Source organism: Eleutherodactylus coqui, chromosome 4 (assembly GCF_035609145.1).
Source record: "Eleutherodactylus coqui strain aEleCoq1 chromosome 4, aEleCoq1.hap1, whole genome shotgun sequence".
Taxonomy (NCBI): Eukaryota; Metazoa; Chordata; class Amphibia; order Anura; family Eleutherodactylidae; genus Eleutherodactylus; species Eleutherodactylus coqui.
In genome coordinates this window covers 150,608,820-150,627,715 of record NC_089840.1, presented here as the reverse complement: position 1 = coordinate 150,627,715, position 18,896 = coordinate 150,608,820, and the positions used below count along the sequence as shown (strand labels likewise).

General features: G+C 45.8%; 1 protein-coding gene across 6 annotated transcripts in view; it reads right to left on the bottom strand.

The window, feature by feature from the left end:
• Nucleotides 1-18,896, bottom strand: part of LOC136625803 (plasma membrane calcium-transporting ATPase 4-like) — a 183,085-nt gene that overhangs the window by 59,052 nt on the left and 105,137 nt on the right. For all 6 annotated transcript variants that reach the window (XR_010792581.1, XM_066600307.1, XM_066600303.1 and 3 more), the window contains 7 exons: nt 17,059-17,301; nt 16,400-16,641; nt 16,083-16,317; nt 13,750-13,929; nt 8,186-8,273; nt 7,958-8,064; nt 7,609-7,800 (listed from right to left, as the gene is read on the bottom strand). Coding sequence is in view for 5 of the 6 variants with exons in the window: in XM_066600307.1 (XP_066456404.1) it covers nt 7,609-7,800; nt 7,958-8,064; nt 8,186-8,273; nt 13,750-13,929; nt 16,083-16,317; nt 16,400-16,641; nt 17,059-17,301 (1,287 nt within the window). In the remaining variant the exon portion in view is untranslated. The remainder of the gene's footprint in view (nt 1-7,608; nt 7,801-7,957; nt 8,065-8,185; nt 8,274-13,749; nt 13,930-16,082; nt 16,318-16,399; nt 16,642-17,058; nt 17,302-18,896) is intronic.

The following is an 18,896-nucleotide window of genomic DNA, read 5'->3' as shown; positions in this document are numbered from 1 at the left end:
AGAAGCAGTTAAAACAATATAGTTTAAGGCTGTATTCACATAGGGCAGTTGTGGTTGCAGCCGCATCCAAACTTAAATTAAACATTCCATAGGTCAACAATACATTGGTACTATGAGGGCATTTATGTGACCAATTCTAATACAACTTTGTATTCTCAAAATTGTCCTGCCCTTTCCAAAAATTGAGGCCGTTTCTGAAGAGTTGGAACAGCCATCACATTTCATAAAAATTTATACAAAACTTCTATATATCTTTTCAAAGCTCTCCCAGTTCCAGGACCTATCCTGAGGACAATCCAACAGATGTGACTTCACTTCCTTTGAAGGAACTCAATCCCTAGTATGGCATACTCCATCTTGTGCAGATAGAGACTCAAAGGAGGACTTTGAGTGTCCGACTTTATGAAATAACAGTAATCCCAGTTGGCCCTCTTCCAGTCAACAGAAAATATTCCTATTTGGCTCTCCTTTCAAAAAGCCAAATTTATGGGCCCTTCTTTTCTAACAACCTTCCATTACTAATCCCATCAAACACTCTTATAATATGGGACTCCGTAAAATATTCTAGTCGTCCTCCAGAATGAGGCAACAAAAATTAGGGCTTGGCTAGTGTTTCAGTAGTGTGAGTTGCACATAAACCCATAAAGGATGAAGCTTTTTTTTCCCCTTTTTGATTTTTGGTTTCTCTATCGAACTTTCAAAAAAATTGCATTTCTTACATTTCCTATTGTCGACCTAGCGGTCTAAGGACTTGCTTTTTGCAGGAAGAGTTGTATTTTTCAATAGTACTATTTAATGTACTGTATAATGTAGTGAAAAATATTTAAAATTTATAAGCAAAGTGAAATAAAAAAAAACAACGCAATTTTGCTATTTTCACAGCGTAGCAAAAACTACATAAAAAAACTTTATTCTGTGACTCAGCACGGTTGTGATGAGGCCAAAATATATCCAGTTTTTTTATGCTGTACTAATTTAAAAAAAATCTGTCACCATTTTCTGACCGCCATAGCTCTATCTTTCCATCAATGGAGTTGTGTGAGGGCTTGTTTCTTGCGGGATGACCTGTGGCTTCTATTGGCATTGTTTTTTTTATTAGAAACCACTTTTTGATTGCTTTTTATAATTTTTTTTTCTTGAAGAGAGTGATAAAGCATAATTCTAATATTGTGTACTTTTTTCTTCTAATGACATTCACCATACAGGATAAATAATGCATTATTTTTAGAGATGAACGAGCGTACTCGTCCGAGCTTGATACTCGTTCGAGTATTAGGGTACTCGAGATGCTCGTTACTCGAGACGAGCACCACGCGGTGTTCGAGTCACTTTCATTTTCTTTCCAGAAAATTTTGCGCCGTTTTCTGGCCAATAGTAACACAGGGAAGTTCCAGCCCTATCCCACCCCCCTGCAGTGAGTGGCTGGGGAGATCAGGTGCCACCCGAGTATATAAACTGTGGCCGCCCGCGGCTCGCCACAGATGCACGCTGAGAGACTTTAGGGAAAGTGCCGTCTTGCTGTAGCTGCTATAGGGAGAGTGTTAGGCTGTTATATTCGTCTTCAAGAACCCCAACGGTCCTTCTTAGGGCCACATCTGACCGTGTGCAGTACTGTTGAGGCTGCTTTTAGCAGTTTTGCACATTTTTTTTTTGTATATCGGGCGTGCAGACCATAGCGTCCTCAGTCTGCAGTCATTTTACTGAGTATAGGGGCAGTACTGGTGAGGCAGGGACAGTGGTACAGGGAAAGAGGTATACTGGCTATATAGGCAGTGGGCTTTTTCAAAAAAATTGGAAAAAAAAATCTTTGGGCTGCCTGTGACAGTGTTCAGTTTACTGCGTGTCTGCTGGGGGTAGTAGTCGCTCACTTATTACCCAGCTAGGTGTTACTGCAGCCTTGCACATAATTTTTTCTGGCTGCACCGTGCTTTCAATAACCACAGTCATCCTCCAACAGGGAAATCCATATACAGGCTATATAGGCAGTGTGCTTTTTCCCAAAAATTGGAAAAAAATATAATATTTGGGCTGCCTGTGACCGTCTTCAGTTTACTGCGTGTCTGCTGGGGGTACTAGTAGTCACTCATTAATACCCAGCCTTGCGCATAATTTTTTCTGGCTGCACCGTGCTTTCAATAACCACAGTCATCCTTCAACAGGGAAATCCATATACAGGCTATATAGGCAGTGGGCTTTTTCCCAAAAATTGGAAAAAAATACTATATATGTGGCCTGCCTGTGACCGTCTTCAGTTTACTGCGTGTCTGCTGGGAGTAGTAGTCGCTCATTATTACCCAGCTAAGCATTACAGCAGGCTTGCGCATAATTGTTTCCTGGCTCTGCTGTGTCCATTACATGATCGCCGTCATCCCGCCAGAGGGAAACAGTATACATATATACGCTGCATACTGTGTCTGTCTGGTTTTTCACCTCACCATTTGAAACAATTGAAGCAAAATACTTAAAAGGGGTTGTCTCGCGAAAGCAAGTGGGGTCTGCACTTCTGTATGGCCATATTAATGCACTTTGTAATATACATCGTGCATTAAATATGAGCTATACAGAAGTTATTCACTTACCTTCCCTGCGCTGGCGTCCCCGTCTCCATGGCTCCGTCTAACTTCAGCGTCTAATCGCCCGATTAGACGCGCTTGCGCAGAAGGGTCTTCTGCCTTCGGCTCGGCAGCAGCGGCGTTCTGGCTCCGCCCCTTCTACGTGTCATCGCGTAGCTCCGCCCCATGACGTGTGCCGATTCCAGCCTCCTGATTGGCTGGTCTTCAGAGGGGGAGGCAAATGCAGCAGCAGGGCAGGTTGGAAGAGGCAGTGCGGTGGCCAGGGGTAGAGGCAGGGCCAGACCGAATAATCCACCAACTGTTTCCCAAAGCGCTCCCTCGCGCCATGCCACCCTGCAGAGGCCGAGGTGCTCAAAGGTGTGGCAGTTTTTCCACTGAGAGTGCAGACGACCGACGAACTGTGGTGTGCAAGGTTGGTCGCGCCAAGATCAGCCGGGGGAGCCACCACCACCATCCTCACCACTATCAGCATGCGCAGGCATATGATGGTCAAGCACCCCACAAGGTGGGACGAAGGCCGTTCACCGCCTCCGGTTTGCACCACTGCCTCTCCCCCTGTGCCCCAACCTGCCACTGAGATCCAACCCCCCTCTCAGGACACAGGCACAGCCGTCTCCCGGCCTGCACCCACACCCTCACCTCCGCTGTCCTCGGCCCCATCCAGCAATGTCTCTCAGCGCAGCGTCCAGCCGTCGCTAGCGCAACTGTTTGAGCGCAAGCGCAAGTACGCCGCCACGCACCCACACGCTCAAGCGTTAAACGTGCACATAGCCAAATTGATGAGCCTGGAGATGCTGCCGTATAGGCTTGTGGAAACTGAGGCTTTCAAAAACATGATGGCGGCCCCGCGCTACTTGGTTCCCAGTCGCCACTACTTTTCCCGATGTGCTGTCCCAGCCCTGCACGACCACATCTCCTGCAACATTGTACGCGCCCTCACCAACGCGGTTACTGCCAAGGTCCACTTAACCACGGACACGTGGACAAGCACAGGCGGGCAGGGCCACTATATCTCCCTGGCACATTGGGTGAATTTAGTGGAGGCTGGGACCGAGTCAGAGCCTGGTACTGCTCACGTCCTACCCACCCCCAGAATTGCGGGCCCCAGCTCGGTGCTGGTATCTGCGGCGGTGTATGCTTCCTCCACTAAAGCACCCTCCTCCTCCTACGCAACCTCTGTCTCGCAATCAAGATGTGTCAGCAGCAGCACGTCGCCAGCAGTCGGTGTCGCGCGGCGTGGCAGCACAGCGGTGGGCAAGCGTCAGCAGGCTGTGCTGAAACTACTCAGCTTAGGAGAGAAGAGGCCCACGAACTGCTGCAGGTTCTGACAGAGCAGACCGACCGCTGGCTTTCGCCGCTGAGCCTCCAACCGGGCATGGTCGTGTGTGACAACGGCCGTAACCTGATGGCGGCTCTGCAGCTCGGCAGCCTCACGCACGTGCCATGCCTGGCCCACGTCTTTAATTTGGTGGTTCAGCGCTTTCTGAAAAGCTACCCACGCTTGTCAGACCTGCTCGGAAAGGTGCGCCGGGTCAGCACACATTTCCGCAAGTCCAACACGGACGCTGCCACCCTGCGCACCCTGCAACATCGGTTTAATCTGCCAGTGCACCGACTGCTGTGCGACGTGCCCACACGGTGGAACTCTACGCTCCACATGTTGGCCAGGCTCTATGAGCAGCGTAGAGCTATAGTGGAATACCAACTCCAACATGGGCGGCGTAGTGGGAGTCAGCCTCCTCAATTCTTTACCGAAGAGTAGGCCTGGTTGGCAGACATCTGCCAGGTCCTTGGAAACTTTGAGGAGTCTACCCAGATGGTGAGCGGCGATGCTGCAATCATTAGCGTCACCATTCCTCTGCTATGCCTCTTGAGAAGTTCCCTGCAAAGCATAAAGGCAGACGCTTTGCGCTCGGAAACGGAGGCGGGGGAAGACAGTATGTCGCTGGATAGTCAGAGCACCCTCATGTCTATATCTCAGCGCGTTTTGGAGGAGGAGGAGGGGGAAGAGACAGCTTGGCCCACTGCTGAGGGTACTCATGCTGCTTGCCTGTCATCCTTTCAGCGTGTATGGTTTGAGGAGGAGGAGGAGGAGGAGGATCCTGAAAGTGATCTTCCTAGTGAGGACAGCCATGTGTTGCGTACAGGTACCCTGGCACACATGGCGGACTTCATGTTAGGATGCCTTTCTCGTGACCCTCGCGTTACACGCATTCTGGCCACTACGGATTACTGGGTGTACACACTGCTCGACCCACGGTATAAGGAGAACCTTTCCACTCTCATACCCGAAGTGGAAAGGGGTTCGAGAGTGATGCTATACCACAGGACCCTGGTGGACAAACTGATGGTAAAATTCCCATCCGACAGCGCTAGTGGCAGAAGGCGCAGTTCCGAGGGCCAGGTAGCAGGGAAGGCGCGGAGATCAGGCAGCATGTACAGCGCAGGCAGGGGAACACTCTCCAAGGCCTTTGCCAGCTTTATGGCTCCCCAGTCAAGGCTTAGTCGGCGGGAGCACTGTAAAAGGATGGTGAGGGAGTACGTAGCCAATCGCACGACCGTCCTCCGTAGGCTGCACCCGCGGATGGAAGCATCGTTCTCTGTCACCATAAAAAAAACGGGGACCTTTTAGCTTCATCAATCTGTGTATTATATTCATCCTCCTCCTGCTGCTCCTCCTCCTGAAACCTCACGTAATCACGCCGAACGGGCAATTTTTCTTAGGCCCACAAGGCTCAGTCATATTACTTTTGTAAACAATATTTATATGTTTCAATTCTCATTAAAGCGTTGAAACTTGCACCTGAACCAATTTTTATTTTAACTGGGCTGCCTCCAGGCCTAGTTACAAATTAAGCCACAGTAACCAAAGCGATTAATGGGTTTCACCTGCCCTCTTGGTTGGGCATGGGCAATTTTTCTGAGGTACATTAGTACTGTTGGTACACCAATTTTTTTGGGCCCTCGCCTACAGTGTAATCCTAGTAATTTTTATGGGCTTCGCCTGCACTCATGGTACAGCAAGGTGTGTGGGGTTGGCCTACACTTTTGCTACATAAATGTAACTGGGGCCTTGTCTATACTGCAACTACTGAAATGTGAAAGAGACTTATCTCCCTGAACTGCTGCAACGGGAATGTTACTGTGGCCTGCCTTGACTGCTACTACTACTGAAATGGAACTAATACTGTGCTCCCCCTATACTGCTGCTAGTAATATGTTACTGGGGCCTGTCCAGATTGCTACTACTACTGAAATGGAACTAATACTGTGCTCCCCCTATACTGCTGCTAGTGATATGTTACTGGGGCCTATCCAGACTGCTACTACTACTGAAATGGAACTAATATTGTGCTCCCCCTATACTGCTGCTAGTGATATCTTACTGGGGCCTGTCTAGACTGCAACTACCACTGAAATGGAACGAATACTGTGCTCCCCCTATACTGCTGCTAGTGATATGTTACTGCGGCCTGTCCAGTCTGCTACTACTACTGAAATGGAACTAATACTGTGCTCCCCCTATACTGCTGCTAGTGATATGTTACTGGGGCCTGTCTAGACTGCAACTACTACTGAAATGGAACGAATACTGTGCTCCCCCTATACTGCTGCTAGTGATATGTTACTGGGGCCTGTCCAGACTGCTACTACTACTCAAATGGAACTAATACTGTGCCCCTCCTATACTGCTGCTAGTGATATGTTACTGGGGCCTGTCTAGACTGCAACTACTACTCAAATGGAACTAATACTGTGCCCCTCCTATACTGCTGCTAGTGATAGGTTACTGGGGCCTGTCTAGACTGCTACTACTACTGAAATGGAACTAATACTGTGCTCCCCCTATAGTGCTGCTAGTGATATGTTACTGGGGCCTGTCTAGACTGCTACTACTACTGAAATGGAACGAATACTGTGCTCCCCCTATACTGCTGCTAGTGATATGTTACTGGGGCCTGTCTAGACTGCTACTATTACTGAAATGGGCGGTTGAGCAGCATGTTACCCAGGAGAAGTGGCAGCGGAGTGTCATGCAGGCAGTGATTGTGCTTTGTTGGAGGTAGTGTGGTGCTTAGCTAAGGTATGCCTTGCTAATGAGGGTTTTTCAGAAGTAAAAATTGTTGGGGGGGGGGGGCACTCTTGCCGCTATTGTGGCTTAATAGTGGGACCTGGGAACTTGAGATGCAGCCCAACATCTAGCCCCTCGCCTGCCCTATCCGTTTCTGTGTCGTTCCCATCACTTTCTTGAATTTCCCAGATTTTCACAAATGAAAATCTTAGCGGAGCATAGGTCCCATACAAAAATGCTCGGGTCGCCCATTGACTTCAATGGGGTTCGTTACTCGAAACAAACCCTCAAGCATCACGGGAAGTTCGACTCGAGTAACGAGCACCCGAGCATTTTGGTGCTCGCTCATCTCTAATTATTTTCATAACCTGTATTTTTTTTGGAGATGGTGATACCAAATATGCTTTTTTATTATAAATATGTAATGGGGAAGGTGGTACACTTAATATCCTTTATTTTTCACAATAATAAACTTTTTGCATGTATTTTTACTTCTTCTTTTAGTCCCTATAGGGGACTTGAATTTGTGTTCTTTTAATCGCTTACACCATACACTGTGATACCTCAGTATTGCAGTACATGGTATTTCTGCAGGCATTCTAGTCAGACGGGCCTCAAGCTCATCTAAACACACAGAAATACATGGCAGCCCTGAGACTTTTAGAAGGCCCTGGGCTGCCATGACAAGTGAATGACACCTTTTATTTCATTGCAGGGTGGCTGTTCTGGAGCTCCAAATTCCAATCAGGCGGTTTTAATGACTCCTGAGCCTGCTCTATATAAACCCTGCTGCTGGAGGGAGTACAAGTATACCCTCTAGCCTCAAGAGGTTAATTCAATATCTAAAATATGAAACATAAGACAGTTGTAGAACGCTCTTCCTTCTGAGCAGGTCAGTGCGCCTTTAAAGAGTAACGTAAAAATATGTTGATATAATTAGACAAAAAACACATATCTCCTTACTTGAGTGATGCAGGCTCCCGTGAAAGCAACAATGACAGCAACCACATTAACAGTAAGCTGGAACTGAAGGAATTTGGAGATACTATCATACACATTGCGGCCCCACATAACTGCCTTTACAATGCTGGTAAAGTTATCATCTGTCAGGATAATGTCCGACGCTTCCTTCGCTACATCTGTTCCAGCTATACCCTGTAAGAAAAGAAACGTTTCTGAGTCTTGAAATAATTTATTACAATTTAGGAGTTGGTATCTTAAACTATTATGGGTGGGGTGGAGAGAGAAACGTTCTGGCAAGTCAATAAGATCCATGTGTGACTGTATAATGTAATATAGCATTCCAATATACCATGGCAAACCCCACGTCAGCTTTCTTTAATGCTGGTCCATCATTAGTTCCGTCCCCAGTCACGGCTACCACTTGTCTCCGCTCTGCCACCGTGCTGTCAATGATGCCTAAAGTAGGTATACAATTAAAAGCAACCGTTAGAAGACAAAAAAGCTAAAGGAAACAAATAGATATGAAATGATGCTCCGTATTCTTTAGGAGCAGCACCGTTCTAGACTGCTGCATTACCTTTTACCAATGTGTGCTTGTCTGTGGGGGACGACCGTGCCAGCACACGGAGACTTGGCCAAACTTTGTCCAGTTTTTCTTGTTCTACCTGAGAATAATATGACCGTTATAGAACAAAGAACATTAAAACATGCAATGCTAGTGAATTACAAGGCAAGAAAGACCCAAAACGAGTAATACTGATCAACACTGCACGATAATAGGCTTCACTTAATTGACATACGCTCAGAGTGACTGCAGTATATATTTAGGGTTGCCCAGTACCTTCCCTGGACACAACTGAGGAGCGCTTCCCCAAAATGAGTCAAGTCCATTTTTAGAAATTTTGTGCCTAATGATACCGTACAAATGCCTTTGCTCCTGTTTACATGTGTACAGGGTTGTCATTCCGAAAAAAAAAAAATAGCTGAGCATAGGATAAAATAAACAACCCCCCCCTCCTTCCTCAAAAAAATAAAATACGTACTAGCCTGTTTTAAGTTCTCCCTGAGCAGCTCGCACATTTCCAGCGTGGACCTCCACCGGAAGTCAGATGACTGCTTGTGGCCAATCAGAAGAGTCAGAGTCTGGAACTCCTGGCATCACGGTGCCCAGAATGTGAACTCTCATCAGGAGTTTGGACAGTGATGCTGCTGCTTCTTAGTGGCAGTCACCTACCGCTGCAAGCCTTTACATGAGACGGTCATCTTTCAGATTACCGCAGGAGCGTGGGAGTCTGAACGATAATCATCCCGTGTAAAAGGGATCAGTCAGGGAAGGGGGAAATCTGACTCTGTTGGGTCTCTTGACTGCAGACTGAGATGAAGCAAGATTTGTTTCTTGCTAAAAACGGGAATTTTTCTTACCGATAATTCCCTTTCTTGAAGGCATCATGACAGCATACATCTGGAGGTTGCTCACCTGCTGACCTGATGGGACAGGAAAAGGCAGAGCATAAAAGAAACCTCCCCTCCACCAAACACCAGTGCGCTCCAAATAACCACAGTGACAGAATACTTAACCAGGTGTGTTTTTATTGGCATCACACACCTCAGACAAAGAAACATAAGCATACACATTACCTCATGTGTTAGACAAAACAAGGGTAACCATGTCGGTGGGGGTGGGGGTGGGGGGAAGCCCGTATGCTGTCATGATGCCTTCAAGAAAGGGAACTATCGGTAAGAAAAATTCCCGTTTTCCCTTCGACATCATGACAGCATACATCTGGAGGAATACCAAATAACTGGCATGGGCTTTTTAGGGAGGGATTACCGCTTGGAGCACCTTCCTACCGAAGGTTGCATCCTGACTACATTTAAAGTCCAGCCTGTAGTGTTTAATAAAAGTATGGCCAGAAGTCCACGTGGCTGCGTTACAAATCTGCTCAATTGACGCGTGCGCTCTTTCTGCCCAAGAAGATGCCACCGCTCTCGTCGAGTGGGCCTTCAATCCTTCTGGAGGAGGGATGCCCTTGGCCTTGTAAACCTCCTGGACAGCTCTCCTGAGCCACCGGGCGATCGCATCTTTAGAAGCGGCCCTTCCTTTGGCCTGCCCCTGAAATTGAACGAAAAGTTTATCAGTCTTTCTGAAACTTTCCGTTGCCTCAAGGTACGCTAGTACGGCTCTTTTGACATCTAGATTATGGAGCTTCTGCTCCTTTTCGTTTTTGAAATCTTGGCAGAAGGCTGGAATAACTATTGGCTGGCCTCTGTGGAAATCTGACAAGACTTTAGGCTGAAAGGACGGGTCTAAAGAAAATACTATTTTATCTGGGTGAATAGTCATATATGGGGCCCTCCGTGAGAGGGCCTGGATTTCACCCACGCGTCTAGCCGACGTGACTGCCAAATGGAGGGCTACCTTATACATCAGCAAGGCGATGGATAGATCCCTAATAGGTTCAAATGGGGGATCGCAGAAGGCCTGAAGGACTATGGTCAGATCCCAGGGGGGGTGCCGTAAGCCTTGTAAATGGATGCAATCTACTTGCCCCTCTAAGAAATCTCCTAATCCACCTGTGCTCCGCAAGCGCGAGCTCAAAGAATGCCCCCAAAGCCGCAACTTGGACTTTGAGGGTATTCGGACTCAACCCTTTATCCAGGCCCGCCTGGAGAAAATCTAGGATTTTACGGATGTCTGGCTGATCTAACTGCTGGATGTCCTGGCCCATCCACTCTGAGAATTTTTTCCAGACTTTGGAATAGATTTTTTGTCGAGGGTTTAAGGCTCTCGCTAATAGTGGAAATTACGTTAGGAGAAAGACCCTTCCCCAAGAATTTTACCTGTTCAAGATCCAGGCCGTTAGCCTGAACTTGTGAACCTCCGGGTAAAGAAGAGGGCCCTGCAGCAATAGGTCCGGTCTTGGTGGAAGGTGGAAAGGCTCTCCTACTGACAGAGATCTCAGGAGGGGAACCAAGCTCTATTGGGCCAATAAGGTGCTACCAGAATTACTGACAGGCTTGACCGCAGTAATTTCCTTAGTAGGAGCGGAATTAATGGTAAAGGGGGAAAAGCATACGCTAAGTCCCAAACCCAGGGGTGAGAGAGAGCGTCCGTGCCCAAGGCCCGTTTGTCCGTGCCTGGGGAAAAGAAAAGCCGGCACTTGGTATTTGCGCTTGACGCAAATAGGTCTATTTCTGGTACCCCCCATTTCGTCACAAGCAGGCTGAACACCTTGGGATGGAGTTCCCACTCTCCTGGTCCACTTTCTTCCTGCTTAGAAAGTCCGCGGCTGAATTCTCGGCTCCTTTTATGTGAAAGGCCGACAGTGACTTGGTTGCGAGTTGCGCCCACTGAAGGATCCTTCCCGCCAACTGCTGCAGTAGAGGATTCCTGGTGGTACCCTGGTGGCGAATGAGTGACACTGTCATATTATCTGAAAAGATCCTCACATGCTTCATCCCTAAGAGCGATTGCAGGCTACGTAGGGATTTCCACACCGCATTAAGTTCTCTAAAGTTAGATGAACCAGATCTCTCATGAGCGTCCCAAGTACCCTGTATATGACCACCTTCAAAGTGGGCCCCCCACCCTTTTGCGCTGGCATCTGTTGTGATTATTATTGCAGGGTCCAAGTTCCATTCGGATGCCCATGACAGGTTGTCCGATGACAACCACCAGCGGAGTGAAGATCTGGCTTTAGCAGAAATAGAGATTGTCTGGTCAAGTGAGGACTGTAACTTGTCCCAATTCTGAAGGATTAGTGACTGGAGACCGCGACTATGGAACTGGGCCCAGGGAACCACACCAATACACGAAGTCATTAGCCCCAGGATCCGCATTGCGTCTCTTACTGTTACTCTAGATTTTTTATAGAGAGTGGAACATTCCTCTAAAATAAGCTGTTTCCTTAGAGGAGGAAGGGACGAATTTTGGAGACTGGAATCCAGAATGACTCCCAGGAATTTTTTCCTGGTTTCTGGTTCCATGTTGGATTTTAGATCATTAATAATCCAACCCAGGTCCTTAAACAGTTGAAGCGTGGAACCCAAGTGTGACCTCAGAATAGTCGGGGAATCTGCCATCAACAGGAAGTCGTCCAAGTAGGGGACGATAATAATCCCACGATTGCGCAAAAAAGCAACCATTTCTATCACCACCTTGGAAAAAATCCGCGGAGCAGAGGAAATTCCAAATGGGGGGCAAATAAACTGAAAGTGACAGATTTCCCCTTCCATTCTCAGCGCAAACCTCAGGAACTTTTGCGAGTTGGCGTAAATAGGGATGTGAAAGTAAGCATCCTTTAGGTCAATTGTAGCCATTACATTATCCCTGGCAATTAGGGGAGTTGCAGTTCTGATAGTCTCCATTTTAAATTTACTATACTCAATGAATTTATTCAGTTCTTTGAGGTTAGTTATTGTGCGGTGGGAGCCGTCTGGTTTGGGAACCAGAAAAAGGAGGGAATAAAATCCGTTCCCCCGTTCCTTGTTGGGGACGGGGATAACCGCGCCAAGATCCAGCAGGTTCTGTACACCTCTCAACAGAGCCTGCTCTAGGCTAGGCGACTGGATTGAGGTTACAATAAATCTGTCAGGGGGGCGAGATTCTAGTTCGATCTTGTACCCCTCCGCCACCAGGTGTAGCACCCACTCGTTAGTCGTTATGTTACGCCAACTAGTGGCAAAACGAGCCAGTCTACCACCCAGCGGGCACGAAGATGCGGACTGAGGGACAACAATAAGAGTCTTACCCCTTCCACCCTTCGGATAAGACCATCTTTTGGTCTTCCCTTTCCCAGCGTATGTAGACGAGGGATGTGGAGTGAAGGGTCTCTTGGGCGGTCTGATGGCTGGCAGTCGCTGGTTCTTGTCAGCTGCTTTTTCCAGCAGGCGATCCAGGTCTGGTCCAAAAATGCGTGCGCCCCGAAAGGGTAGGGTACACAGCTTGTTTTTGGATGTTAAGTCCCCCGACCACTCCTTTACCCAGACTGCCCTTCTGGCGGTGTTGGATAGGGCTGCCATGCGAGCTCCGAAGCGGACCGTTTCCATAGAGGCATCTGCCGGAAACCCCGTTGCCATCTGTAGCAGAGGGATGCCGCTCGCAAACTCTTCCCTGGAGGCTTTTTGGTCAATTAGGGACGCGAGCTGATCCAGCCTCCCTAGGTTTTTGAGTATCCCTGTCCTGAAATGACAAGGGAGAACTCTGTTAGTAAGGAAGTGTATGTAGTGCAGGTGTCTGTAGGTTGGCCCACTGGACCACTTACAGTTTGGAGATTCTCTGGGTCCTCTCTGGCCGACATCCTGCGTTTGTGAGATCAACTCCTGTACTTAGGATCGATTCCCCGGCGTGAAGACACACCAGCTGCTTCCCTGGTGCAGAGGAGCTTTAAAAATCGAATCCGGCGCCAGCCGCGCTAGGCCATGCCCACTTTCCGTTAGGCCACGCCCCTTGCAGAGCGTCTGGCGTCACTCCCGGTGCTCCGCCAAGCCCACGCCCCCTTGAGGAATGCTGCTGCTCGGCCCTGGACCTGGAGATGGCGGCCGCCGCCTAAATGACGGCCGCAGTGGTGCCGGAAAGCCCGTACTTGGACCCAGGCCCACGCAGTCCCCGAATAGCTCCCAGATGAGGTACTTCCCACTGGGGCAACCGGGGCTGCCAGGAGAGATGCCGCCGCTCACCGGTAAGCCCTGGAACCTCTGGCATGGGACAGCATCGCTGGAGCTTTGCCGCTGCTGTCCTGAAGGGACAGGAAAAGCACTGGTGTTTGGTGGAGGGGAGGTTTCTTTTATGCTCTGCCTTTACTTGTCCCATCAGGTCAGCAGATGAGCAACCTCCAGATGTATGCTGTCATGATGTCGAAGGGAAAAGTAAATATTATAGTCCGAAACATTCAGTGACTGACCACAGGCGCAGAGGAGATTCAGTCAATGAATTGATAAATTAAATGACTGCTTAATTAAACAGGATGCAGCATGAAACAAAATGAAATCCATTATGAAAGTGAACCTTAACAGAAATAAAGATCTGTTACAATTGGCCTTAAAAAAAACGTGTAAATCAGGTTTTATTCAGGTTTCAGTTCTAATCCCTGCTGCAAACCACAGATTAGCACAGACTCTGCAGCTCACAGAGTTGCATACCTCCCCCTTTTCATTTCGGATCAGTGTGTTGAACTCTTTTCCCTCAAGGCACAGGAAGTCTTCCCCGGGTAGCAGGATGCCGCACTTTGTAGCGATGGCACGAGCGGTGTTTATATTGTCACCAGTAACCATGCGTACAGTGATTCCTGCTCTCTGACACTTCAGAATTGCCTCGGGCACCTGCAAGGAGGATGAAAAGATAGAAGACAGAATATGAGAACAGAAATGATAGTCTCAGAAAAAGGAATTAATCTGATACTTGCAGAAAGAAACAGATTACAGTAATACCTTCCTCACCAGGGATTGCTTTCTGCATTTTAAAACACATGCATGAAATAGCATTGAACCTGTTATTGTACTTTTATAAAGGTTTTTCCAGGCATCTTTAAAGCTCTATTAAAAAGTCTACTCTTTTTAGAATTCTGTGGCCTAATATTTGACTACAGAACCATAGAAAGATTACTATAATAATTCTATAATAATATAGAAACTGCTGTAAAAATGTTTAGTGTCTAAGCAGCTTAACAGGTTTTAAAAAGAACCTGTCATGTCCTTTGATAAATGTTTTTCTGAAATCCAAACTTGTGGTCTGAGTCTTCTCAAGTCTTCCTCCCCCTTTTATCCAAAATTCAATGGTAGCATGATCACTGCCTCCTAAGGTCCCAGGCACCCGTACTTCCTCGACCATTTCCTCCTTGTTGGTAAGAATTAGGTCCAAGATAGCAGCTCTCCTTGTTTTCTCTTCTACCTTTTGAAAAGATAAAGTTGTCAGCAAGAGCTGATAAGAATTTGTTGGACCTATTACTTTTGCCAGAGATTCCCAACAAAGGTCTGGATAGGTAAAATCTCCCATGATCACTAGGTCGTACTTTTTTGACAACTTGGCTATCTGACATAGAAAGAGTTCATCCATATTTTCTGTTTGTCCAGACGGCCTATAGCAAATGCCTACAATGGTGTCCTTTATGTTCTCTCCTTGTAGTTTCTACAGAACTACCATATGCTTTCCTGACTTTGCAAGGTGCAACCCATCTCTAGCCAGGAGTCCATCATAAAGGTAATTCACTTCATGGTCTAGAAATCCAAATCTTTGCCAATGGCACCATCGACGTTGCCAGTTCACCTCTAGAATCCTGTTCCATCTCCTTATTCAATGGCCATCCGCTGGGAGGAATACAGCTGGATTCTCGTTAATTGTTCCTTTGCTTTATTTTTCGTCTAGCACCCCATTGGCCTGCAATGGCTTTTATCTGTTTGGAAGTACTAGTCAATTGTCAAGTATGCAATCCCTACTGCTCAGTGTCAAAAGTTGACCCGATAGCCACGAAGGCTGTCTACATGTCAGTTTTAGATGCCAATAGTAATAAATTAACGGGAGTCATTGTGGGTGAAAGGCAGGGCATACATGAAAATAGTGGGGGAATCATTTGACGACCTGACTGTAAAAAGGTACACTGTTCGTTCCACCTGTCAGAAGACATGATGAGTCCTCTTTAAAAGGGCCGTTTTAAGGCTTTTTTCACTCAATCATTATTCAGATTCTTTTTGGATCATTGGAATCTGAAAGACAATCGTTCAGTGTAAATGCCTGCACCATCAAAGCGATGACCGATAATTTGTTCATCGTTTGGAGCATGCAAGCATAAAAATCAAATGTTGATTGGCCTGCGTAAACAGGCAGTCATTTTATCTATAAATGACCGTTTACTGTGAATGCAGGCGGGCCAGAACCATATCCGGCTGCTTCGCCTCCATTCATTGAGCAATGCTTGCTCCTGTGTATCACTGGGACAACTGTTGGTTGCTTCTGGGCCCGACAGTTATCCCGTGTAAGAGGGCCCTTAGAGTTAAGAGCGAAGTAGTAGCAGAAAATGTTATGCAATAATGATGTAAGCATTACTCACCTGTTAAATAACTAATGTGATTGGTTGCAGAAGTCATGTGCTATACACGCCAGCATTATCGCTGAGCCCAGTGATTTGTTGCTCACAGCATGAGCGCTGTAACAGGAGAGTAATGTTTGCTTTTCTATTTTATAACTTTTTTGCAGTTAATTTTATTTCTTCTACTCCTGATTAACCGCTTTAATAATCTGACCACTTGATCGGTGAAGAAAAATACATGTTTTTATATGTGGCGTTTACACAATATTGTGATGAAGTAGTCACCTGTGCGTCCTTACATGGTGAGAGGATAGGAATAAAAACTGTTGAAAGTAGTAGAAAATTGTTGACTCCTAAAAAGTATGTATAAGATACAGCCATAATTTCAAAAATTGATTACGGGGACAAATTAATTCTAATAATAATAATAAATATATATCTCTAGGTTACCTCTGGACGAACAGGGTCTTCAATGCCCACCACAGCAATACAAGTGAGGTCAGACAAGATGTCTGCTTCGTTATCCCAATCCGGTTCAGTGCCTGCTGGGAAGTCACGATATGCCAAACAAATAGTTCGAAGCCCATCACATGCCATTGGCTCGATGACCTTTTTTACCATCTCATCTCGGTCTCTCGTTTTAAATGGACATACTTCACCACCTTGGTCCAAAATTTTTGTACATCTATGCAAAAAAAACACAGAAAACGTTACTATATAGGAAAAGTTGCTTACACTTGGATATATACATCATTCTCAGTTCTTACTTGCGTAAAATAATTTCAGAGGCGCCTTTACTGTACATACGGAAACCCCCTCCGGATTCACTGAGTACTGTGCTCATGGACTTGCGTACTGAATTAAATGTGTACACTTTATAGAGTTTCTCTTCAGGAATCTCATTACGAACAGCTTGATAATCTTGCTTTAAGTCCAAAACAAATCCCAGAAGAGCACATTCAGTCTTGTTGCCTACTTGTCTTGGAAGACCACCTTCTTTTTCTGGAGGCTATATATTGGTTAGAAAAGATGAAAAATGCTTGTCAACACACACTGGCATAGAATTTTCGTCCTACAATGCACTGCTGTTGGATGGATTGCTTTTTAGTCTATTTCGCACTGTTCTCTAGGCAGCAGCCCCCACATGTCCTGGACATTTCCTAGGCACCATAACATTTACTGATTGCCTTAGCAAAGTATAATAATCTACTGCCACAACAATTATAAAACATCTTTGTTATAATTATTTTAAAAGAACCACTGCTACAATACATGAAAAAACTTAAAGGGATGTGTCATCAGGAAAAGACCTATTGTGTAAACCAGGGGTTTTATGGGAATACAACTCCGAGGATGTTATGATTCTTAGGCCTCGCTAATATTATAAATTGTACATAGTAGTTGTTCTGGGTTTAGTTTCACTTACCAAGATCTTTGATGTATATGCAGAGTTAATAGATATTCCATTCACCACGAGGTCCAATATTTTGGGGTTCAGTGCTTCAGGGTCAGGGATTTGTCTATAATGGGTGCCACAAACATATGCTTGAACCACTGTCATACGATTCATGGTTAAAGTGCCGGTCTTGTCAGAACATATAGCTGTAGCATTGCCCATAGTTTCACAGGCATCCAAGTGGCGTACAAGGTTATTATCTTTCATCATTTTCTGAGAAACATAAGAGAACATTATGGTGGCTACAAAGTGTCTGGAAGCAGAGACTGTTGTATACTTCACTCAACAACATTCTAGCATTGTGTTGCTTCACTATATATTGGAGAAAAGGTCAAGCGTAAAACGTGACAGTTATTAAATAGGTTTAAAAACTCCAATTGGGAACACTTATTTAAGATTTAAAAAAAAAACAGGCGGTCATCAATGCCCGAACACGGGTGGTAAAACTCTAGAAAATCTATGAGATTTGTAAAGGAAAAAAACTCTACTAAAACACTGGTTTAGCAAAACCAGCCCAGATAATATTAAGGCACAATGGACACGTGTAGGCTTGTCTAATCCGGCCATAGCAGAGCGTGAAAGTTATGTCAGAACTCCTTTATGTCGTGTATACACTATGTGGGCTGTATGTTGCCACAATAGGCTGCATCAACCTAAATGGTGAATGTGGAGTGTTTTTTTAAATTCACGGTTTATGCTTTTATGGATTGAAATACACAGTATTGATGCATCATTTCTTAAGTTGCTCAACCAGGTTGGGTGAAAGAAAGATCAGGTCTTGGGATATTGGTGTATATGTGGTCACTGCTCTATGTACTGGAATATGTATTAATCATCTGGCCCAGCAGCTTTACGATTGTCTGCATGATGCACTTTATTAGAGGAGCGATCGCAAGAACAATTTATCACCCATCCACAGGATATGTTATCAAAGCTCTCCCTGGTACAACCCCTTTAGTTCAGTCATTGACTTTAGCATGATGCACTTTATGGACTATGGTAGGTAAGGGACAACAATAATCCTACTTTGTGGCTACACATTTTTGTCTTTAAGAAGCATTCACTTTCGAGTATCGGTGCACTAAATTGTCGAATATTATTTTGCAACCCTTATTCTAAATCAACATATTTTTCCTTTAACCCTAACACCATGAGCCACAATCACATTGCGTCTTTTACATCAGGATATATTTATTAATAACAATTGTACTCATGTTTGTGTGTTAAGAAGTTTACCATGAGAAAGTTCACAAAACTAAACGTAGCATTTCCCCCATAAGTCCGGTAGAAGTGTATTACAGAGGCATTTAGGGGTCTGTAATACGGATGAAAGTCCTTGCACAACTCGATTACCCCGAGCTCAGGCAACATAGGTTCCTATGCTGTTCTAAGTGTGGGTAGGAAAATCACGGTCAGAATGGGAGAATGTGCCCATAACATGCTTCTGTGAAACCGGCTTAAGGTCAATCATGGTATAGAAATTCCAGCGGTCATTCCACATCAATGTCTGTGTGACCAAACCCTATACCAGGCACATTAAAATTGGAAAAACCATCACCTTTTTATTGCAGATTTTTAATGCATGCTCCAAGTAACTCTAGTTGGAGCTGAACTCATCTGCCCTGAGCGCATTTGAACCCCTTATTGACTTAACTAATTTTAGCCAGTAAAATGTTTTAGAAGTCATAACTCTTCAATTCAATGCATGTGTATGAGACCTCGTATTGTGCTGGATGAGTTGTATTTTTATGGGAACCGTACCATTTTGGGGCACATATGACATATTAAATAAATATTACTACTTGTTT